The following is a 26,328-nucleotide window of genomic DNA, read 5'->3' as shown; positions in this document are numbered from 1 at the left end:
ATAGCCAAGATAATCCCAAACAAAAATAACCAAGCTGGAGGCATCACACTACCTGACTTCAAACCATGCTAAAAAGCTACAGTAACCAAATCAGCATGGTACGGTACCAAAACAGATATACAGACCAATGGAACAGAACAGAGACCTCAGAAATAGCACCACACATCTACAACCATCTGATCTTGGACAAACCTGACAAAAATGATGAATGGGGATAGGATTCCCTATTTAATAAATGGTGCTGGGAAAACTGGCTAGCCATATGTAGAAAGTTGAAACTGGATCCCTTCCTTACACCTTAAACAAAAATTAACTCAAGATGGATTAAGGACTTAAATGTAAGACCTAAAACCATAAAAACCTTAGAAAAAACCCTAGGCAATGCCATTCAGGGACATAGGCGTGGGCAAAGACTTCATGAGTAAAACACTAAAAGCAATGACAACAAAAGCCAAAATAGACAAATGGGATCTAATTAAACCAAAGAGCTTCTACACAGCAAAAGAAACTGTCATCAGAGTGAACAGGCAACCTACTGAATGGGAGAAAATTTTTGCAATCTATCCATCTGACAAAGGGCTAATATCCAGAATCCACAAAGAACTTAAACAAATTTACAAGAAAAGAAAACAAACAAACAACTCCATCAAAAAGTGGGCAAAGGATATGAACAGACACTTCTCAAAAGAAGGCATTTATGCAGCCAACAGACCTATGAAAAAAATGTTCATCATCACTGGTCGTCAGAGAAAGACAAATCAAAACCACAATGAGATACCATCTCACGCCAATTAGAATGGCGATCACTAAAGTCAGTAAACAACAGATGCTGGAGAGGATGTGGAGAAATAGGAACACTTTTACACTGTTGGTGAGAGTGTAAATTAGTTCAATCATTGTGGAAGACAGTGTGGCGATCCCTCAAAGATCTAGAATTAGTAATACTATTTGACCCAGCAATCTCATTACTGGATATATACCCAAAGGATTATAAATCATGCTACTATAAAGACACACACACACTTATGTTTATTGCAGCACTATACACAATAGCAAAGACTTGGAACCAACCCAAATGTCCATCAATAATAGACTGGATAAAGAAAATGTGGCATATATACACCATGGAATACTATGCAGCCATAAAAAATGATGAGTTCATGTCCTTTGCAGGGACATGAATGAAGCTGGAAACCAACATTCTCAGCAAAATATCACAAGGACAGAAAATCAAACTCTGCATGTTCTCACTCATAAGTGGGAGTTGAACAATGAGAACACAAGGACACAGGAAGGGGAATATCACACACCGGGGCCTGCTGGGGGGTTGGGATCTGTGGGAGGGATTGCGTTAGGAGAAATACCTAATGTAAATGACAAGTTGATGGGTGCAGCAAACCAACATGGTACACGTATACGTATGTAACAAACCTGCACATTGTGCACATGGACCCTAGAACTTAAAGTATAACAACAAAAAAGAATAGGGGCTACATACAATAACCAAAATTGTATTAATTTTATATTCATTTTAATATGCCATTATTCCTTTACAGAAAAATGAATATAAACTAAAAAGATAATATACATTTCTATATCTCTGTTTCAAGAAACTCTTTGACTACCTTTTTAATTCTAAATAAAGGATTTCAACATAAACACTTTATTGGATGTCAACATTATGCTTGATAGATTTCTGGGTACTGAGGAAGTTATCAATTATCAGACCCAAACTGAAGGACTTTCCAATTAATTATGTAAAAGAAAATATAACTTTTAAAATCAACACAAAATAACATAACATCTAAATGAGGTTTTTGACTGGAAAAGCCTAAATCTCACAAAGAGGGCTAGAAGCTTCAGTTGCTCCCTTCATTCTCTGCTAATTTCTTAAATTATCTGTAAGTTTTACAGATTTATGTATATTCTACATTGATCTGTAATTACATCTTTTTTAGTCACAGCATAAATTAGTATAATCCATATAATTAAGAATTTATTTTCAAGGATTTCTAGTTCTGAGATCATTACTTAACTTGCAGGGTACTGGAGTTAAAGATGATCTGGTTATGGTTTCCCTTTATTCTCTTGGATTTGGTAATATTCAGCTTTCTCTTATTTATTTATTTATTTATTTATTTATTTATTTCGGTTTGCTATTGAATGGGAAGCTTCCTATTATACTGAATTTTCGTATTCATCAAATACCTAATGTTAACCAGACTTCCCTTTCTGCCTTAGAGTGTTTTTGTTGTTGCTGATGTTTTTGATGGAGTCTTGCTCTGAGGCACAGGCTGGAGTGCAGTGCCACCATCTTGGCCCACTGCAACCTCCACCTTCTGGGTTCAAGTGATTCTCATGTCTCAGCCTCCCAAGTAGCTGGGATTACAGGTGCATGCCACCACACCAGGCTAATTTTTGTATTTTTAGTAGAGATAGAGTTTCGCCATGTTGGCTGGTCTGGTTTCCAACTCCTGGCCTCAAGTGATCTGCCTGCCTTTGCCTCCCAAAGTGCTGGGATTACAGGCATGAGCCACCATATTCAGCCACCTTAGACTGTTTTAACTCAGCTTTCCTCTATTTAATATGCAGTCTTTATGTAATTTTCATATTCATCTCACCTACTGGAAAGGCATGAGAGAGAGAGACTTCATGTCAATGTCAAGAGAAGCCCAGATCCTTTATTGTTCATTAATGGGGACTGAATATTACAGCTTGCCAAGAACTTAACAGAAGAAGCTGCAGAAAAACTTCTGCAGAGGAGAAAACTCTAACTTAGAGGAGAAAATCAAAGTAATAGATTTTGTTTTCCCCTAATGATACCCTGGTTGTCAATATGATGAAGAGTGGGATAAAACTAATAGAAGATTATGAATTACCTCAATAGAGAAACTTGTGTGGGTGTTTTGTTTCCCTATAGCTTATATAGGCCTTGTGCAAAATGCACCCCTTTAAAACCTAGGTGGAAGATATTCTGTAAGTCAGGCTATTATTTTTTCTAAATAGTATTATGTAAATCATTTATAATTCTAATATAAAAGTTATATGTCAAAATAAGAATAATTAAAATTACAAAAATATGTTTGTAGAAACACATTATAAAAAGATGTAAATTGTGACATTTATAACAAAAAGTGTGAGGGAGGTATTAAAAGTAAAGATTTTTGGTACAAGATTTAAGTTAAGTTATCAGCTTAAAGTAGACTATTATATTTGTGATTGCCTCATGGAAAATCCATGTAAAAATACAGAAATAAAAAAGAGAAATCAGAAATCATAGCATATCACAGTAAAATATCAACCAATCACAAAAGAAGACAGTCAAGAGAGAAAAAGACAGAAAAAAGAATTACAAAACAGAAAAATTCAACAAAAAGGCAATAGTAAGTCCTTACCTACCAATGATTATTTCAAATACAAATGGATTAAACTTCCCAATGAAAAGACCTACAATGCCTGCATAGATTTATGAAAACAAGATCGTTATATGCTGTTTCCAGATACTCATTTCAAATTTAAGAAAACATAGTTTGAAAGTTAATTGATAAAAAAGATAAATTCTGTTTTTCTTTTTCTTTTCTTTCTTTTTTTTTTTGAGACAGAGTCTCACTCTGTCACCCAGTCTGGAGTGCAGTGGTGCGATCTCAGCTCACTGCAAGCTCTGCCTCCCAGGTTCACACCATTCTCCTGCCTCAGCCTCCCGAGTAGCTGGGACAACAGGTGCCCACGACCACGCCTGGCTAATTTTTTGTGTGTGTGTTTTTAGTAGAGACAGGGTTTCACCATGTTAGCCAGGATGGTCTCGATCTCCTGACCTTGTGATCCACCTGCCTTGGCCTCCCAAAGTGCTAGGATTACAGGTATGAGCCACCGTGCCCAGTCAAAAAAGATACATTCTGTACAAACGGTAACCAAAAGAGAATAATGGGGCTATACAGTTGTCCTTTAGTATCTACAGGGTCATGGTTCTGGAACCCCAAGGGATACCAAAATTGAGGATGCTTAAGTCCCACAGTTAGCCCTGCAGGACCTGTGGATAAAAAAAATTGACCCTCTGTATCTGGATTTCACATTCCATGAATACAGTGTTTTCAATCAGCATTGACTGAATCTATGATGTAAAACCCACAGACACAGAGGACTGACTATAATTATATCAGCCAAAATAGACATTAGGTAAAAAAAAAAAAAAAAAAAACTGTCACAAGAGACAAAGTAGGTCATTAAATAAGATAAAAGAGTTAATTCATCAAGAAGATATAACAATTATAAATATATGTGAATCCATCATCAAAGCATGTAAATACATAAAGCAATCATTGACAGATTTGAAGGGATAAACATACAGCAATACCATAACAGTAGGATACATCAATACTTGACTTGCAATAATGAACAGAACAGCCAGACATGGAATGTATAAACAAACTGTGGATTTGAACAACGCTATAGACCAAATGGATAACAAACACACAGGATATGCTACAGATTGAACCAATAATAATAATAATAATAATAATAATAATAATAATAGTAACTCCCAAAAAAGAAATGTACAGGACCAGATGGCTTCACAGGAGAAGTCTAACCAAACATTTAAAGAAGAATCAACATTAATTCTTCTCAAACTCTTAAAAATTTGAAGAGGAGAGAACACTTTGAAAGTCATTTTATGGGGCCAGAATTACTCTCATACCAAAGCCAGACAAAGACACCGTAAGAAAAGAAAATTACAACTTTTGAAGGAAGTGACTTAACAACATTGTGAAATAGGAGGCTTATGACTATTTTTTTAATCTCACGGACATACCAAGTAAACATCTACATACATATGGATCAGTTCTCTGCAGAGAAACCCATAATCCAGTAGAAAAACTCAAACACACCAGAGGACAGAAAATATTCATATCAAAATGTGTAGAAAAAGTGGAAAGACACTCATGCACTAACCCCACCCTGAGCACAGCGCTTTACATTTAGGAAGAAAACTGAATTTGCAGCTGCTTCCCAAGGGTTGAGAAGCTATAGCACACATATAGAACACAACCTTTTTTTTTTTTTTTTTTAATTTGAGGAAACGTATTTATTTCTAGAAAATGATTTTTCTAGAGTGGAAAGAGAGAAGATATGAACTATATTATACAATCATCTTCATTAGTGCCTTAGTTTTCCATTCTGTAGAACCCAACTTTTATAGTCCCTGCAACAGAGTTTGGCTTTTAGATCACCATGCTTGTGAAATGGCAGAGATAAGCCATTGGAGTTTTCTCTGAAGTACAAAGAACAATGGGGGGTGTTGAACTGCCTGAGCCCTTTCAGAAGCTTTAATTCCTGGGATCAGACCATCTTCCAACTTTCCCATAGAAACCATTAGGCTGCACATTTTCCAGCCGCTCCCTGTGGTTCTGGCCTCTTCCAGTACTTGGAAATCTACATAGCAAATGAAGAATAAACCTTCTTCAGCCTAAACAAGAGGAATAGCATTGCCCAGCCTTCTTCCCTGGCTTCCTACAGAGACAATCCCAACTCTACAATCTTTCTTTTAATAGAGGTGGAAGGTCTCTACCACCAAGAATAGGAGAGTGACTTCTTCCCTGGCTTACTCCTGACATAATTTCTGCAGTCTCTCATTACAGGAAGGCATGAACTACACTTTAATCCAATGGACCTAACAGATATTTATAGAAGAGTTCATCCAACAGCAACAAAATACAAATTCTTCTCAAATCACATGAAACACTCTCCAGGATAGATCACATGTTAGGCCACAAAACAAGCTTTAACAAATTTAAGAAGATTAAAATCATATCGAGTACCTTTTCTGTTCACGATGACATGAAACTAGAAGTCAATAAGAGGAATAACCTTGAACAACTCATAATTATGTGGAAATTAAACGACATGCTCCTGAAGAGCCAATGGGTCAAAGAGAAAATTATATGGAAAAGCAGAAAATATTTTGAGATCAATGACAATGGAAACACAAGATAACAAATAGTATGGAATGTAGAAAAAGAAGCACTGAGAGAAAAATTGGTAGTAATAATTGCCTACATTAAAGAAAGAAGGACAATCTCAAATAAACAACCTAATATTACATCTTAGTGATTAGAAAAAGAAGAACAAAATATCCCCAAACTTTGCAGAAGGAAGAAAATAACAAAGATAAGGATAGAAATAAACAAAGCAAATACTAAAAAGTTGTTTTTTTGAAAAAAGAAAATTGAAAAACCTTTAACTAGACTAACAAAGGGAAAAAAGACAACTCAAACAACATCTGAAATGAAAGAAGGGAGACTAACACTGATAACACATACATACAAGGAATCATAAACTATTACTGTGAACAACCATACACCATCAAACTGAATAACCTAGAAGAAATGAACTAATCTTTAGAAACATGCAACCTACCAAGACTAAATCAGCAAGAAATATTACATTTGAACAAACCAATACTAGATAAAGAAAATAGATCAGTAACAAATTAAGTCTCCAATCAAAAAAAAAAAAAAAAAAAAAAAAGGAAAAGGTCACTGGTGAATTCTATTTAAAGAAGTAATATGAATTCTTCTCAAATTCTTCCAAAAATTGAAGAGGAGGTCAAACTCATTTTATGAGGACAGCATTACACTGATATGAAAACCATAAGAGTATACTACCAGAAAAGAAAACTGCAGGCCAATATTCTTGATGAACATAGATCCAAAAATCCTCAATAAAATATTAGCAAACTGAATTCCCTAGCACACTTAAAAAATCAGTCACCATGATTATTTGGGATTTATCTGAGGGATGCAAAAATGGTTAAACATGCATAAATCAATAAATGTGATATGCTACATTAACAAAATAAGAACAAACATCATATGATCATCTTACTAGATGCAGACAAAGCATTTGATAAAATCTAGCATATGTTCATAAGAAAATCTCAAAAAATAGATATGGAAGGAATGTACCTTAACAAAATAAAGCCATATATGACAAGCCCACAGCTAATATTATACAAAAACTGTGAAAAGTTGGGAGCTTTTCTTCTAAGATCAGGAACAAGACAAGGATATTGACTGTTACTACTTCTTTTTGACATAGTACTAGAAGTCCCATCCATAGCAATTAGGCAAGAAAAAGAAATAAAAGACATCCATGTAAGAAAACAAGAAATAAAATTATCTCTGTTTGCTAATGACATGATCTTATATGTAGAAAACTCTGAACACTGTACTGAGAACTGTTAAAACTGATACATAAATTCAGTAAAGTGCAGTTTGCAAAATCAACATAGAAAAATCAGTAATATTTCTATACATTAACAATGAGGTTTCCAACAAAGAAATTAAGAAATTAATCCTATTTAAAACAGCATCAAAATAAATAAATAAAATACTTTGAAGTAAATTTAACCAGGAAGGTCAAAGATCTGTATACTGAAAACTATACCTTGATTTAAAAAAAAAAAAAAACAAAAAACAACTGAGGAAGACAAATCAATTGTAATATATTTCATGTTCATGTGTTGGAAGAACTAATATTGTTAAAATGAATGCAATCTCTATCAAAATTCTAATGTCAGTTTTCACAGAAATAGTCAAAAATGCTAAAATTTGAATAAAATAAAAAAGATGCCAAATGGCCAAAGCAATCTGAGCAAAAAGAACAAAGCTGGAGGTACAATATTCTCTCATTTCAAAATAAAAAGCTATGGTATTGGCATACACACAGATATATTGGCTAATGGAACAGGAGAAAAAGCCCAGAAATAAACCCAATTATTTATAGTCAATTGATTTTCAACAAAGGTGCAAAGAATAAACAATGGGGGAAAGGGCGATCTCTTCAATAAATGGTGTTGGGAAAACTGAATATTCCTTATGCGAAAGAATGAAATTGGACCCTTTTATAATACCACATTTTAAAAAAATCCAAACAAGTAAAAGTATTAAATATAAGAAATGAAACTATAATGCTACTAGAAGGAAACATAAAAGAAAAGCTCTATGACTTTTGTCTGGGCAAGGCTTTCTTGGCTAGGACTCTCAAAGCACAGGTAACAAAAGATAACGAGAGACATGTTGGATTAGATCAAACTAAAAACGTTCTTTACAGCAAACAAAACAACAGAGTGGAGAGAGAGAGCTCATGGATTGAAATAAAATATCTGCAAACCATACATCGGATAAAGGGCTAATATCTAACATATGCAAGAAACTCAAACAACTCAACACCTAGAAAATCAATAAACCAATTGAAGAATGGGCAAATAATCTGAACAGACATTCTTAAAAGAAGATATATGAATGACCAATAGATATATTAAAAAATACTCAACATCTCTGATCATCAGGAAAATGCAAATTAAAATCCCAATGAAATATTACCTCACACCTCTTAGAATGGCTATTATCAAAAAGACAAATGATAACAAGTGTTGATGATGATGTGGAGAAAAAGGAACCCTTATACATTGTTAGTGAAAATGTAAATTACGATAGCTGTTTGAGAAAAATAGCATGGAAGTTCCAAAAACAAATACAATTACCATATAATTCAGCAATTCCACTTCTAGGTACATAGTAGTATATATTTAATTCCTTTAGCGGAATTAAAATCCTTATGTCAAAGGTATACCTGCACTCCCGTGTTCATTTCAGCATTATTTATGAGAACCAAGACATATTAGGTTGCTGCAAATGTAATTGCAGTTTTTACCATTACTTTTGCTGCAATTAAAATAATGGCAAAAACCACAATTACTTTTGCACTAACCCATAGACACAACCTGTACCCATCAACAGGTGAATGAATAAAGAAAATGTGATAGGTATGCACAGTGGACTACTATACAAAACTTCAAAAGAACAAATTTTGTCATTCATCCCAACATGAATGCAACTAAAGGATGTTATGCTAAGCAAAATTAGCCAGGTACAGAAAGATAAATATCATATGATCTCACTTACACGTACAATTTTAAAAAGTCAACATCACAGAAACAGTGTATAAAGGTGGTTATCATAGGACTGGAGGAAGAGGATGTGAAGAAAGGAGAAATGTTGATCAAAGGGTGTACAGTTTTCATTTAGAGTAGAGGAATAAATCTCAAGATGGATTAAAGACTTAAATGTAAAATCTAAAACTGTAAAAACCCTGGAAGACAATCTAGGCAATACCATTCAGTACATAGGCATGGGCAAGGATTTCATGATGAAGACACCAAAAGCAACTGCAACAAAAACAAAAATTAACAAATGGGATCTAATTAAACTAAAGAGCTTCTGCCAGCAAAAGAAACTATCAATAGAGTAAGCAGACAGTTTACAGAATGGGAGAAAATTTTTGCAGACTATGCATCTGACAAAGGTCTAATATCCAGAATCTATAAGGAACTTAAACAAGTTTACAAGAAATAAACAACCCCATGGTTGTTAAAAAGTGGGCAAAGGACATGAACAGACACTTCTGAAAAGAAGACACACATGCAACCAACAAGCATATGAAAAAAAGCTCAACGTTACTGATCATTAGAGAAATGCAAATCAAAAACCACAATGAGATACTATCTTACACCAGTCAGAATGGCTATTATTAAAAAGATCAAAAATCACAGATGCTGGCGAGGGTGTGGAGAAAAAAAGAATGCTAACACACTGTTGATGGGAGTGTAAATTAATTCAACTATAATGGAAGACTCTGTGGCAATTCCTCAAAACCTAAAGACGGAAATACCATTCAACCCAGCAATCCCATTATTGGGTATATGCTTAAAAGGAAATACATTGCTCTATTATAAAGACACATGCACACATATGTTTATTGGAGCACTATTCACAATGGCAAAGACATGGAATCACCTCAAATGACCATCAATGATAGACTGGATAAGGACAATGTGGTAAATACATACCATGTAATACTATGCAGCCATTAAAAAGAACGAGATCATATCCTTTGCAGGGACATGAATGGAGCTGGAGGCCATTTTCATTAGCAAACTAAGGTAGCAACAGAAAACCAAATACCACATGTTCTCACTTATAAGTGGGAGCTAAATGATGAGAACACATGGACACATAAAGGGGAACAACGCACACTGGTGCCTATTGGAGGATGAAGGGTGGGAGGAGGGAGAGGATCAGGAAAAATAACCAATGCATACTGGGATTAATACCTCAGTGATGAAATAATCTGTACAACAAACCCTCATGACACGTTTACCTATGTAATAAGCCTGCACATACTGTACATGTACCCCTGAACTTAAAAGTCAAAAAAGTCACACATTAGGAAATGAAAAAAATAAATGTATTGTATATTTCAAAATTGCTAAAAGAATAACTTTTTAACTTTCTTACCACAAAAAAATGGTAAGTGGGTGATGTGATGGTTATGTTAATTAGCGTGATTGAATCTTTCTACAATGTTTATATAGATCAAAACATTGTTTTGTACCCCATTAATAAACACAGTTTTTGTCAATTATAAATGAGCAAATTTTTAGAAAGAAAAAAGCATACTACAGGGCAAGATCCCTGATGAACATAGATGCAAATAACTTCATCAAAATATTAGCAAACTGAATGCAACAGCTCATTAAATGATCATGTACTATGACCAAGTGGGAGTTATTCCTAATAAACAAATTTACTAAATGTTGAAGGGTATAAAATCAACATACAAAAATCACCTGAGTTTCTATACACTAACAATAATCTGAAAAGAAAATTAAGAAAGAAATCCCATTTACGATAGCAAGCAAGGATGGTTCAACATATGCAGATCAAATAATGTGATACACCACATGATCTGAGAAGGATAAAAATCACATGATCATCAAAAGAGATTCAGAAGAAGCATTTGACAAATTTCAACACCCTTTCATGGTAAAAGCTAAAAAAGAAAACAAAAGCTAGGTATAGAAGTTGTTATAACTTGAACGTTTGTCCCCTCCAAAACTCATGTTGCAATTTAATTGACATCATGACAGAATCGGGAAGTGGGACCTTTAAGAGGTATTTAAGTTATGAGAATTTTACCCTTTTAAATGCATTAATGCTGTTATCTCAGGATTGGGTTCATTATAAACAGGCAGGTACTGCCCCCTTTTCTCACTTATTCTCTCTTTGTGCCATGTGATACCTTACAGCACGTTATGACACAACAAATAAGACCTCACCAGCCCCTCAATCATGAATTTTCCATTCTCCAGTACTGTGATCCCATAAGGTTTGTGATCATAATAAATTACCCAGTCTGTGATGTTCTGTTATAGTAGCACAAATGGATGAGAACAGAGGAAATTTACCTCATGATAACAAAGACTACATGAAAATCCCACAGCTAACATCATATTCAATGGTGAAAAACTGAAAAACTTTCCTGTAAGATTAGGAATAAGACAAATATGCCTACTCTTGCCACTTGTATTTAATAAAGCACTAGAAGTCCTAGCCGGAGAAATTAAGCAAGAAAAACAAGTAAAAGACATCCCAACCTGAAAGACAAAAGTGCTTACAGATGACATTATCTTATATGGAGAATACCCTAAAGACTCCACACGTCAGGAAAATCTGTTAGAACTAATAAACAAATTTACTAAATGTTGAAGGATATAAAATCAACATACAAAAATCACCTGTGTTTCTATACACTAACAATAATCTGAAAAGAAAATTAAAAAAGAAATCCCATTTATGATAGCATCAAAATAAATAAAATACTTAGGATATGCTTAACTAAGGCATTGAAAATGTACGCACTGAAAACTATAAAATGTTCATGAAAGAAATTAAAGAAGACACAAATAAATAGAAAGATCTGGTACTCATGAATTAAATGACTTAATATTGTTAAAATGCCCACACTACCCTAAGTGATCTGTGAATTCAATACAGTCCATATCAAAATCCCAACAGCATTATTTACTAAAATTTAAAAAAAAATCCTAAAATTCACATGGAACTACAAAAGACTCTGAATAGCCAAAGCAATCTTAAGAAAAAAGAACAAAATGGATGAATCACATTTTCTCATTTATTATTTATTTATTTATTTACGGAGACATAAGATCTTACCCTGTTGCCCAGGCCAGAGTACAGTGGCATGATCATAGCTCACTGCAGCTTCATATTCTTGGGCTTGAGTGATCCTCCTACCTTAGGCTCCTAAGTAGCTAGGAGTATAGGTGTGTGCCATCATGCCTGGCTAATTTTTAAATATCTTTGTAGAGAAGGAGTCTTTCTATCTTTCCCAGGCTGGTCTCAAACTCTCCGCCACAAGTGATCCTCCAGTCTTAGCCTCCCCAGTTGCTGTGATTATAAGCATGAGCCACTGCACCCAGTCCCCATAGGTCCTCATTTCAAAATATGTAACAAAACTACAACAATTAAAATAGTATGGTCCTGGCATAAAACAAATATATGGGCCAATGAAACAGGATAGAGATCTCAGAAATAAACCCATGCATAAATAGTTAACTCGTATTCAACAGGGGTGCCAAGAATACACAATAGAAAAGACGCCACTCAACAAATGATGTTGGGAAAACTGGATATTCACATATAAAAAATAAAATTGAATTCTTTTCTTATACCATACACAAAAATCAACTCAAAATAGATTAAACATTTAAACCTAAGACCTGAAAACTGTAAAACTCCTAGAAGAAAACATAGCAGGAAAGCTTCATGATACTGATCTTGACAATGATTTCTTGGAAACGACTCAAAAATTCAACCAACAAAAGCAAAAATAGACAAGGGAGACCATATCAAACTAAAAAGCTTTGGTAAAAAAAAAAAAAAAAAAAAAAAAAAAAAAAAAAAAAAAAAAAGGAAGCAATCAAGAGGGTGAAAAAGCAACCTACAGAATAGGAGAAAATATTTCCAAACTATATATCTAATAAATGGTTAATATCCAAAATATATAAGGAACTCCTACAACTTAAGAAGGCATACAAATGGCCAACAGGTATATGAAAAGATGTTCAATATCACTAATCATCAGAAAATTCAAATAACTGTAATGAGGACTGGGTGCAGTGGCTCATGCCTGTTATCCCAGCACTTTGGGAGGCCAAGGCGGGTGGATCATGAGGTCAGGAAATCAAGACCATCCTGGCCAACATGGTAAAACCCCATCTCTACTAAAAATACAAAAATTAGCTGGGCATGGTGGCACGTGCCTATAGTCCCAGCTACTTGGGAGGCTGAGGCAGGAGTCGGAGGTTGCAGTGAGCCAAGATCACGCCACTCCACTCCAGCCTCGTGACACAGTGAGACTCCTTCAAAAACAAACAAACAGAAATTGTAATGGGATATCATCTCACACCTGCTAGGATGGCTATTACCAAAAACAAAACCAAAAACCACCCAAATCAAAAGATAATAGGTGTTGGCAAGGATATGGAGAAATTAGAACCCTTGTATATTGTTGGAATGTAAAATGATGTAGCTGCCATAGAAAACAGTATGAAACTTCCTGAAAAAATTAAAAATATAACTACCATATGATCTAGCAATACCACATCTGAGCATATTTTAAAAATTTGAACTCAGGATCTCAGAGGCCACACTTCCGTGTTCATTTCAGCACTACTTATTATATCCAAATAAGAAAATGACCTAAATGTCCATTGATGAATGATGGGATAGAAAATGTGATATTTGTATACCTGCATGTGTGTGCGTGTGTGTGTGCGCGCACACACACACACACACACACACAGTATTCAGCCTTATAAAAAAGGAAATCCTGCCATATGCAACAACTTGAAGGAACCTGGAGAAATTTATGCTAAATGAAGTCACAGAAAAAATATTTCATAATTCCACTTCTATGAAGTAACAAAAATAGTCAAACTCATGGAAACAGAGAGAAGAATGGTGATTGCCAGGGCATGAAAGGATAGTGAAATGGAGAATTGCTATTCAACAGGAATAAAGTTTCAATTATGCAAAATGAATAAGTTCTATGGACTTGCTGCGGTACTTCATGCCTATAGTTAACAATATATATAGTATACTTAAAAATTGTGTTAAGCAGGTAGATGTCATATTAAGTGTCCTTACCACAATAATTAAAAATAGGAAAGGCAAAGAAAAGGATACCACTTTCATTTTTTTTCTTCTATCGAATAAATGAGTTCATCACAAAGCATCTACTACCTACTTCTAATAGCATGTGTTAACTAATTGAAGTGTTGGTCATGTTTTTTCAAGGAAGAGTGGAAAGAATTTCTAAATCATTCAGAAAAGGTCAGAAAATAAAAGCTATACTTAGATTTCAAGATGAAATACTGCAAGAATGATAGGGGATATGAGTTTTTGATGCTTCTAAATCAGTAACTCTTTCCTGACTTTAGTGGTGATAGTATCAACCCATTCTATTTTACTTCCTGCAGTAGAAATGTTGTAAGAATAACATTAACAAGCAGGAAGATTAAAGTCAATTGGACTTTGGCTGTTTTATTCATACTCATACTGCTCTTTCTAGATGCATTTAATTTATCCTATGCAGGGAAGACTGAGGAATTACTTGTGTGTGCTTATATATTAAATGTATGTATATATAATGCTTAAGTTGAGAAAAATCAATTGAAAATCAGGGTATACTTTATAAAATGTAAAATGGAACATGAGATTTAAAACTCTTTAAAAATAAACATCTGTATTTCGAAATGTCAGGGTAAATAATGCAGTATTTACTAAATTTTTGTCTACATGTGAATAGTCAATCACACACACTAATGACATTTCCATACATGTACATCTGTCTTGTTAGATGCTAAGCCAGTACCCGAAATGATTATTCTCTTGTAATTCTACCATTTAGTCTCCAAAGGTCTCTTTTTGTATAGGTGGTACTACAACCAGAGTATCTCAGTTAGTTGAGAAGAAACTCCACAGTTAGACTCCTTTATCTCTTGCAAATCACAAGCAATACTGTAGATTCTACCCTCTAAAATGTTTTAATGGAATATATTTCCTATTCTCCATTGCCACACAGGACTAATTTGGAGAGTAAGTATGGGCCAGGTGGCAGGTCAAGCAGGGTCTGAAATAGTCTTTGGTCTTTCCCTAGTCATTTCGGGCATCACTGCTAGATTAATTTTTTTTTAAAGCTCTGTCTCAGACTCTAGAAAAAGCAATTCTGGAGCTAGATCCATAATGAAACTACGTTTTAGCTGTCAGGCCATGTGCAAATAAGAAAATTTTTCTGAGAGGTTAAATGAGGATTCTATGTCCTTTGGATTTGTTGTAAAATTTGACTACAATTACATTAGAAGTATTTTACACAGGATCTGACATATCATTGAGTCTTAATAAACATCAATCTCCTGCTTCCATGTTCTTCCCTACTCAACATATATGAATGAAACACCAGCTGCTACTAAAAAAGGTCTAATATGGCTTTTTATATCTACTCTCAAGCAGGTCAAAACCTCATCTTTTACTATTTCTCCAAATCTTAAATTTCTTCAAAACTGAAGGCATTGCTATCCCCCCTGAATTGTTGCCTCTTTTATCAACACAATTCATTTCCTCACTCATTTCTGTTTCCCTCCATGTGGGTTAGCCATTCTTTTGCCTCTCAGTTGCTGCATATCTTCTTACCCATCTTCCAAAGCCTTCTCAATTGTCACATATTTCATAAACTATTCTATAGCAGCATCTATTTTTATTCCGACTGTCATGTACATTTTTTGTTCTTGCTAATTTTTCTTATTGTATTTATCATTATTATAGTATTTGGGGATAGAGCATAGTAGAGAGTCTAAAGTAATAGAGTACAAGATACATCGAATTTACTACTGACTCTATCTAACCTTTATCACATACTCGATATATGACCTTGGGTAAGTCACTTAATCTCTCTGTGCCTTTCCTCATTTATGAAATAGACTCCGTAATAATACTTTTTGTGATTGATGTTATGGGTTGAATTGTGTGCCCCAAGAAGGTACATATAAGTCCTAAGCCTTAGCACTTCAGAATGTGACCTTATTTGAAAATAATGTCATTGAAGATGTAATTAAGATGAAGTCATACTGGAGTGGAGTTGACTCTTAATCCAGTGTGACGGACATCCTTACTAGTAGAGGAGAAACACACGCAGAGGGAAAATGGCATGTCACTAAAAAGGGAGAGATTGGAGTTCTGTTGCCATAAACCAAGAAACACCTGGGCTACCAAAAGTTGGAAGATGCAATAAAATGTACTTCCTTAGAGGCTTTAAAGAGAACATGGACCTGCTGACACTTTGAATTTGGACTTCTAACCTCCAAAAGTGTGAGAGAATACATTTCTCTTGTTTTAAGTCATCAGGTTTGTATTATCCTGTTCTCACAGGTCAAAGAAACTAATACAGTTGATGTGAAGATTAATTAATTAAAAATTTCAGAAGATTGCCCAAATTAGAGTATTCATCAAATCTTAATTTTCAGTACCTGTATTACTTATTCTGCTACGATATAAACTCCTTGAGCTCAGGAACCCTATCTTATGTTGGTCTCCCCCAAGCTCCAACCCAGTATGTATCACACAGAATAAAATAAATAGCTACTTATAAAATGTGTTTTGAATAAATAGTGTATTGATTTTTTAAAATTATTCAATCCTCTATAGGAAACATTGGAAAAAACAGAATAGTTGATATATTGCTCAAAACCTATGGGTTTAACCTAAATCATAGGTTAGCCAGAACCTATTATTTAGAAAATTGTTTTCTGTGCAAAAATGAATGAGATTAAGTATATTTGTAATTGTATACTAGTCAATTATTTGAAAAATAAATGAAGTTCTAATAAAACTAATCATGAATTGATATCAAATTAAACTTTACATTATCTTTTTTGGAAAATAATTGTTCATCCCTTTCATTGCAATGAAAAATATTTGAAATACTTATCTTCTTTTTCTGTTGGTTGAAATTATCTATGATGACACCAATGAACAAGTTCAAAGTGAAGAATGACCCAAAGATGATAAAGATGACAAAATAAATATACATGTACAGGCTATATTCATATTTGGGCTGCTTGTCTACCTATAAAATTTACAAAAGTTAGCATTATATAGACAATAACATTCCTCATTTTCTTTTTCACATGGTCTGACAAGGTAATTCAAACAGTGCTATCCTAGGTAAACAGGATTTAAGGAGCTATAGCATTGTTGAGGTTTAACATAATCACTCTTAACAATTTATTCAATGTGTATTCATTACATACTTCTTTAACTTATTACATACTTATGTAATAAATAATATAATCTTCAAATAACTACAAAGGGCTTAATCACATGCATACTTGTGCTCATATTGGTAGGACAATTCAAAAACTAAGTGACATACTGTGTATATGTTATTTCCAAAAGTACTGTAAATGAGACATTATCATATTTATATAAATTTTGCCATGTATTTTCATTTGATTCCAAATATGTCTTTATTAGATTTTGTAAAAATATAACGTAGGGAGTAATCATTAAAGTTTCTTAGCATGGAACTTATTTCACATAAACTCATCCAAGGTGTTTTAAAATGTAAAAAGAGTAAAAGTTATACGTTATAATTATTTTATTTTTATCTGATAAGCGAATATTTACTGAGCATTTAGTAATGCCAGCCTGCACTAAGTGCTCTGCTTCTATTTCTTGCTGGGTCCTCACAACACTATGGAGTAGGCATTGGATGATTATAGACATTTATTAGGCAAAGGATAGATTCATTAAATTATAGATTAGACAAATAAACTAAGTCTCAAGAAGGTAAGGTAATTTGCCCAAAGTCAGCCGTAGAGCTTGGATGATGTGGTACAGCTAAAATTTGAGTCGGGTTCTATCTCCAACTGCTGTACTCACAACCACTAGGCTACTATCAGGTGGATGTTCTCCATTGTCTGTGTGAGTCCCAAGGGCTTCATGAAGTTATAGTTTGGAAATCACTGAAATAAACTCAGAAGCTTGCAAAAATAAAGTTTAGTGCTAAGATAATCAATACTTACATTAACGGAATCCACTGCTGCATACATAATAATCGTCCATCCCTTAAATGTTGCCTTTAAGAATAATATTAATAGAATCTGAATGTTAAACTCATATTCTAAAATAGCCATAAACATAGTTTTGTCTGTTTAATGTTACCACAATTACTAAGCAATACTAGTAAGTTTTGCTGTATTCAACATGTCCATTTAATATAAAGATTTTTTTTTTAAAGGACATATTCCCAAGTAACATGCTAAATCTTGGTTCTAGTTAATTATTTCCAAATTGTTACATTTGCCTGTGAATTTTGCACATAACCTTTTATTTTTTAAAGGTGAAGGGAACTTTTATGAATAAGACAGGAAACATCTTTTCTTCATTTTTTTAAGGGTTCTCCACGCCTGTGGGAAGTTCCTCTCATCCCTTCATAGTGTGAAGCAGGAAGTCCAAAAATGTTCATTTTTGAAGCAATATTTGAATGGTACAAGATGGGAGTCCACATGACACCAAAGAGTCAATTATAAATTAATAACTCAAATGCAACAGAACCTATGCTTCTTATTCATGTAGGAACATGTTCTAGGAAAGACCAGCACTTTTTTTTTTTGAGACGGAGTCTCGCTCTGTAGCCCAGGCTGGAGTGCAGTGGCGCGATCTTGGCCCACTGCAACCTCCACCTTCCAGGTTCACGCGATTCTCCTGCCTCAGCTTCCCAAGTAGCTAGGATTACAGGAGCCTACCACCACACCCGGCTAATTTTTTGTATTTTTAGTAGAGATGGGGTTTCACTATGTTGGCCAGACTAGTCTCGAACTCCTGACCTCGTGATCTGCCCACCTTGGCCTCCCAAAGTGAAGAGATTACAGGCATGAGCCACCAAGCCTGGCCAAGACTGGCACTGTTTTAAAAACCATACAGTATTTTATCTTCAATTTATAATTAACAGACTATTTAAAGAATAACTTATATCCTTTGTCCAATATCTATCAAAATACCAAGCATTCATGAAAGGGGACACTTACAACTTGAAGCAGAGATAGGTAACCAAGTCCGACATTATCAAAGTTCACTTTCAGGTTTTTCCATCGCACATTTTGACTAACATTCATAAGGGCAAAACATTCAGAACGATTTGGAACTTGACTTGCAGGAAACCGTGACCCATCTGTAGTGTTAATACACTCATAGAACTTGCCAGCAAACAAATTTACTCCCATGATGCTGAATATCAGCCAGAATATAAGACAAACAAGTAGCACATTCATGATGGAAGGAATTGCTCCTATGAGTGCATTCACAACCACCTTGTATTCAAAAGAAAGAAAAGAATGATTAGGATTAGTAAGATGTTAAATAGGCAAAATGAAAGAAATGCCATGCAGACATAAACAAATTAGAAAAGCCACCCTTAAATATCTAAGACACCAAACCAACCGACACGTTTATTAAATGCCTACTCTACACTCAGCAGTGTGCCAAGCAAGACAAAATGAGACAGGAATTCTGTGATCACCAGGCTTACAAATTACATGACTATCACACAATAAAATTATTAGCAAACTATAAGACAAAATAACTAAGATAATGTAATAGCTTAAATAAATGTAAAATAAATAAAAATAATAAACCAAAACCTGTTATTGATAAGGTAAACTTGTAAAATCTGTACCCTCTGGAAAAAAAAGAAATTTATAAACATAAATGAAAAATATATATTTATATACATTTAAATGTTCATGATCCTATTATTACCAGCATTAAAGATTCCCCCATAGAGAAACTATTAGTGTTTATCAGGTGGAATTATGACTGGACATCATTTTAATTTAATTTTGTTATTTTATTTTCTTACTCTCTTTTTTTGAGACATTCTTCTCTACAAAAGGATTGAGTCTTTAAATGGTTTGAATCCTTTAGATTTGGCTGGTTCTACAAAATAAGAGCAATCTTCTTAAATTTATTATTATTACTCTAAATACTTTATATGTAAGCCTTTGACTAAATATAGATAGTGCTGACCTCAGTGAAGGCAAAAATTAGGAACAGTTTTTCTTTAATCCTTTCTTTATTTCGGCTTTTCAGCATTTGTACTGCTATTGATCACCAGTGTGTCTTGCCACTCCAGTTTTCCTCCAGGGCAATTACTGTAGCATTTAACACTCTCCAGATTTTCTCATTTACTTAATCCTTTAAAATCTACCTGTCTTCTCACACTTCAGCTCCCATTCACTTCAGAGTTCCCATTCAAGTACAAATGTGTTAAAGATTGACCTGTTAGGGAAGTAGCACTGGGATCCTTCTTTTCTGCAATGTATTAAGCAGGTTCTCAGGATGCTTTAAAATAGAGAAATACTAAGGATCTCTGACTACTAATCAGATCATCTAGGGAGAACGTTTGCAAACATTTTAATAAATATTTTTAGGCTTTGTGGGTTATATCTCCGTTGCAACTACTCAACTCTAGGATGGTAGTCATAGGTCACATATAAACAAACTGGTAAGGATGTGTTCCAAGAAAAAAACAGGCTGGGGTTTGTTGACCTTTGGTCCAGAGCAATGATTATTTGGAGTTCATGGACCTGTAGAGGTTCCCTGGGGGCATGAAATTACATAACAAACATTATGGTTGTGCTCTCTTTCTGGAAAGAAAATTCTTACTTTCATGAGATTTTCATAGTCCATGTGACCTCAAAAAAGATTAGGAGGAACAGGAATAGAGAATGAAGTTCAAAGTGGCCACCTCCTAGTAGAGTCTACTTTTTCATGCTCATTTCCTGCTGCCCTCCCTGCTACGTTTATCACCTAGGCACACTGATCTGTCTAGTCACTGACCACGTACACCTTGCACACTCTGTTCTGTGCTGCCCTACCATGTGGTATCTCTGCCTTGAATGCCTATCTGCCTATGATTTGGGGCTTACTCTTCAGTCATGAAATATCTGAAATGTCACCTCCTTGTGATGTCTTCCCAGACTTCCCCAGATAGCCACTCCCTCCTGTATATTCCTGTATCATTATGTGCCCTTGTCTGTCTCTCTTGTAACCATTGACCCTGCTCACTCTTTGGGGACCGGGGTCTATGTACCACTGTACTCTGTGTTTTTTATACCACAACACCTGACACATAGTTGGTATTTAAAATGTTTTTCAAAAAACATGAGTAATGTTGGAATCATGGGTCTCTGAGAAACACAGGCACATATTGGTCTGATGAGAAGCCAGTTGGGAAAGCTAAAGAGCCTAAGGACTCAAGCTAACCACAATATGCCTCAAATGTATTATTTCATTATTTCATTTATCCTTCAAAATAGCCCTGCAGCATGAAGAAATGTCTCTTTTTGCATGGTTAACAAATGTAACTAAATAGACATTTGTCCCTCAAAATATACTAAACTATTCTCCTGCATCCAATTCACCTGTAATACAGATAAAGAACAAAGTGCAAACAGAGTAAAATAATAGGCTGATTTAGTCACTGAAGGAAGTGATTTTGTAGGGGAAAGTTCTGGGTAGATTGTAGCATTCTATTAATGCTCAAAAAATTAAGTTAATATCAATGAATTCTAATACCACCTTTCTGCACAAAATGAAACTTGTAATTTTCAACTTGTAGATAGAATATTTTTGAATTGTGCTTATGAACTTTTTATATAATCATGTTCTTTCTGACATACTTGGAAGCCATTATACACTGGATACTTAAAATAGCAGAGATTGCAGTCATAATTAGGTTTGTAGGGGTAACAGTGAAGATTTGGTAGGCTGAAAGATCTCTAATGTTCACCCAAATTTCGTCCCCATCCTGGAGTTTCTGACTCAGTAGGTCTGGGGTGAGATCCAAGAATTTGCTTTTTTTTTTTTTTTTTTGATACAGAGTCTCGCTCTGTTGTCCAGGCTGGACAGCAGTTGCATGATCTCAGTTCACTGCATCCTCCGCCTCCCAGGTTCAAGCAATTCTTCTGCCTCAGCCTCCGGAGTAGCTGGGACTACAGGTGAGCACCACCACGCCCGGGTAATTTTTTGTATCTTTAGTAGAGATGGGGTTTCACCATATTGGCCAGGCTGGTCTCGAACTCCTGACCTCATGATCCGCCCATCTTTTTAACAAGTTTGTAGATAATGCTAATAGCTGGTTAGTAAACCACACTTAAAATATCAGTAAGCTAGACTAATCTCCATGTTAAATTGCTCAGAGATGGTAAGGTAGGGAGGTAGTTAAGTAAACAAATAAGTAAAATACAATATAATGAGGATTTTAGGTGTCTGAACAGAGAGAGAATATGCAGTTTAGTCTGCTGGTGGACAGACAAGGCAACTTTAAATTGAGCCTTAAAGGACAGATAGATGTTTGCTGTACAGACGGGTTAGGGTCGGGGCAGGGCAGGGGAAGCATTTCAGAACAGAGGCATAAAAAAGCAGGTATAAATCTGGGGAAGAAATTTTAGAAGAGTACCAACACATGAGGATATGGACTAATTATAGAAAATAAAGTTGTCCTTCATGTGTGTTACAAAGTTGCTAGTTTAATACAATCCCTAAAGCTAGGTTATGGTAGTTGTTATTCATTATAACTTGTTTGTCTCTGCTAATTGAATATCTTTTCAGGCACTCTGCAGCCTAAGTGCAAATCAAGTAAACTCTGTGACCTTTAGTTTTCTCAAATATAATTTAGTTATAATTCCACTTACTTTGTAATGTTATTTTAAAGGTGAAATTAAATGTGATGGCTGATGTGGTCTCACTTCCCTATCTTTTCTAATGCTCCTTACCCAGGTAGTTCCTTAAACAAATATTATTTGAACACCTGATATAAATAGGTCCTTGATTACTTATGTATGAGAGATGACGTTAGGACTAATAGTTTCCCCTTTCACTGGGACTTCCTAGCACAGGGAAGATTTCCATTTAACATGGAAAAAGTCACTCATTTGGATCATTCTATTGCTTGACAATATTAGATAAAGGCAGGATTACTGTGATTAACTTATTCCCTTGTTAAACAATATGTACTGAAATACTATGTGTGTGTATATATATGTAGTATGCATATATATACACTAATATGTACAGTAACTATGATATATACATATACTATATATGCATATTTTATATATAGTATTTCATATTTGGTATATATTAATATATACTAGTATATACTAATTAGTATTATACTATTTTAGTAATATACTGTTTAATTAATGCTATAATTAGCATTTATATATTAGTATGCATATATATGCCATTAGCATATATAATATGCATATATACTATTAGTATATGTAACATGCATATATGTACTATTAGTATATATAATATGCATATATATACCATATATGGTATATATATGCTTAGTATATATAGTATATATGCATACTGTATATAGTATGTAAATGCATACTATATATAGTATACATATGCATACTATTATATACATAATGTATACATATATGCATACATATATGTATATGTATGTACACTCACATACATAAACAGCTCACATATTTATGTAAATAGAAACCACTCATAATTTCTACACACCCATTGTTTTTATATTTTAAACCCCATTAAAAAATAAGAATATTATAAAGTTTAGTATTTTCTTACCCTCATTCCTTCAAATCTAGATAAGGCTCTTAGAGGTCTTAAAGCTCTCAGTGTCCGAAGAGATTTAATGGGGCCAAGATCTGAGTAGCCAAGAGTGTTTGCCACTAAAGTAACCAAAGAAACCTATAAAAATAGCATTTTCATTAATTGTGTCAATAAAATGATGAAGCATAAAAGGAAAAAGTCAATTTTGAAACTCACTAAAAGCAACTCAACAGGAACAATAAGATTTTATATATGGAGTTGTACAGTCAATGCCTAAAAACAGGGTAAGGTGGATGTTCCTATAAGGAAATAGATTTAAAAGAAGGTTAACCAAAATAAGAAGAAATAATGTAAGCAAAGTAAGTTGTTTATTCTATTTGAGTAGAAATCATGCATATGCTTTTCACACTTTTGTAATCAATTGTTTTGTAATTGCTTATTAAATCTGAAGATTTCATTAGAACAATGGTCAACATTTTAATTATAAAACTCAGGTCAAAATGAAATGTGTGGTTCTGAAGCTAAGCCCTAAAAGTGTGGTATTCACTCAACTAAATCGATGCCTTGGTATACATCTTATTAAAAAACATTTTGTAGACTCATGATTTTGAGTTGGGGCAAATTCTCAACAAGATTGCTTCTGCCCTACAATTTCTCAGGATTGGCACCAAAGATCTACCAAATAATTTTTCATGGGAGAAAAATCACAATTGTACTGAAGAGAGAATGAAAGTAGCTGATCTCCTTGGCTTCACAATCAATATAGATATAATAAGAACTTCATCATGTTAGATAGATCAGCCACAATTACCATAACCAGTATCCAAAAGAAATTTGAGTTCTTACCGTAAATTATCTTAAGAAAGAATATGAACAGCAATACAATCAATACACATTTTAGTTACAAAGCAATGAGCTCCTCAATGATCTTAGATCTGGATCTATAAATGCATTTACTCTCTGAATTAGTTCCATGGAAAATATTCATTTGCCTCACATCCTGTGTAGCAGGAGACGATGTCTAAGAAAAATGTCTGAAATGCAGTTCTTCATTACGAATTAAGTTAGTGACTGAGAGATTCAGGTTTTCAAGGGAAGAATAGGAACACATGAGAGCCAACTTTTTATATATTTATCTATTTCAGGAGTAGAAAAAGTCATTGTTCACAACAAGTTCATTGCTGTTACCATCAGAGACAGGTAAACTGATTTATGAAGCAGGAGGTGTTTTAAAGTATTCGTCCTCATGTGGTATTTCCAAATGTCTCACTAAATGTAATACTGCTTTAATTCCTTAAGCTATATATTTAACAGAATAAATTGCTCCTCATGCCACTCTTAAATTTGCCCAGTCATTCACATCCATTGTTTTCCACTTAAGAACACTTGAAAATATGTATGCTCCCTCTTTAATCAGAAAAAAAACAAAATTTTAAAATGTTTTGCTGTGGTTTGAATGTTTGTCCCTTCTGAAACTCATGTTGAAACTTAATTCCCAATGTAACAGTATTAAGAGGCAGAGCCTTTAAAAGGTGATGAGATCATAAAGGCTCTGCCTTCATGAATGGAATATGGAGTAAGGGCTTAATGGGTTATCACGGGAGTGAGGTAGATATCACAAAAGTGGGTTTATTATAAAACCCAGTTTGGCTGTCAGTGAACATCCCTCGCCATGTGATGCCCTGCACTGCCTTAGGACTCTCCAGTGTCCCCACCAGCAAGAAAGTTCTCATTAGATGTGGACCCTCCACCTTAGACTTCCCAGCTTCCAGAGCTTTAAGAAATACATTTCTTTAGTGAATACTTTACCCAGTCTCAGGTATTCAGTTACAGCAATAAAAGGTAGACTAAGACATGTCTGCTATAATTGATACAGCCCCTAAAATACGGATAGGTCTGTTCTCCAAGCCACTGTTAAGTGAGTTTTATGACATGGAATATATGTATATTATTAAGAAGACCACGGTATAGTTTGTAACTGAGAATATATATGCATATATATTCATATCTTTCTATAAACACATGTGTATATATACAAATATGTGCCTGCACTGCTGAACACTGTTTAATCAAGTAAGTTTCAAATAACCCAGAAGCCTGCAGAAATCAGACAAGTCCATTCTCTGAGTAGCAAATAATATAAGTAGTTCTGTAACCTGAATATACAACAGAACCATCTGTAGGACTTGTTACAACGATTTGCTGCATCCAACCCCAGAGTTTCTGATTCAGTAGGTCTTGGAGGAACTCACCCCTTATGAGTTCTCACCTACATGTGCCAACGTTTTCAGTTTTGAGACCATGCTTGGAGAACAACTGCTGTAGATAAGTTACTATACTTTTCAGGAAAAAAAAAGTCAGCCACTCCCCCAAATCTGCGTCCTGAAATTTGCATCTATATCAGCAAGAATATTGTGTGGAGCTTTACTCTCTGTACTTTGCATTATATTTGTTTGTTTCCAAAATATTAAATAATATTTCAAATTGGAGTTGTTTATCTCCCTGATTTCTGCACACATATCCCTGAACAGGATGTTATACTCATTGAGAATTATCACTTTAAATTTTCAAATATAAAACAATTTCCATTAGTAAACAGCCATATCTCTTAATTTAAAATAAGTTCAATTTTACTTGTAAACCTTTATCTCTTACACTGAATGATGAAAGTGAGTATATTTGTGATAATATTTTAAAGATTTTAAAATATCTAAAATATTGTATAATTTTTTAAGAGAAAGACCCCATCATA

At 34.2% G+C, this 26,328-nt stretch overlaps 1 protein-coding gene and 1 long non-coding RNA gene across 3 annotated transcripts in view; one reads left to right on the top strand and one right to left on the bottom strand.

Moving 5' to 3' along the window:
- SCN9A (sodium voltage-gated channel alpha subunit 9) overlaps nucleotides 1–26,328 on the bottom strand; it is a 187,827-nt gene that overhangs the window by 6,413 nt on the left and 155,086 nt on the right. Inside the window, exons 21-24 of the mRNA XM_050752508.1 lie at nucleotides 23,592–23,714; nucleotides 19,010–19,291; nucleotides 18,005–18,058; nucleotides 16,909–17,046 (exon numbers count right to left, since the gene is read on the bottom strand). Of these exons, the coding sequence (XP_050608465.1) occupies nucleotides 16,909–17,046; nucleotides 18,005–18,058; nucleotides 19,010–19,291; nucleotides 23,592–23,714 (597 nt within the window). The remainder of the gene's footprint in view (nucleotides 1–16,908; nucleotides 17,047–18,004; nucleotides 18,059–19,009; nucleotides 19,292–23,591; nucleotides 23,715–26,328) is intronic.
- Nucleotides 1–26,328, top strand: part of LOC126933047 (uncharacterized) — a 135,915-nt gene that overhangs the window by 65,721 nt on the left and 43,866 nt on the right. The window lies entirely within an intron of this gene.

This window comes from Macaca thibetana, chromosome 12 (assembly GCF_024542745.1).
Source record: "Macaca thibetana thibetana isolate TM-01 chromosome 12, ASM2454274v1, whole genome shotgun sequence".
Classification (NCBI taxonomy): Eukaryota; Metazoa; Chordata; class Mammalia; order Primates; family Cercopithecidae; genus Macaca; species Macaca thibetana.
The sequence above is the reverse complement of the archived record's forward strand: the minus strand, read 5'-3'. Positions and strand labels throughout refer to the sequence as shown.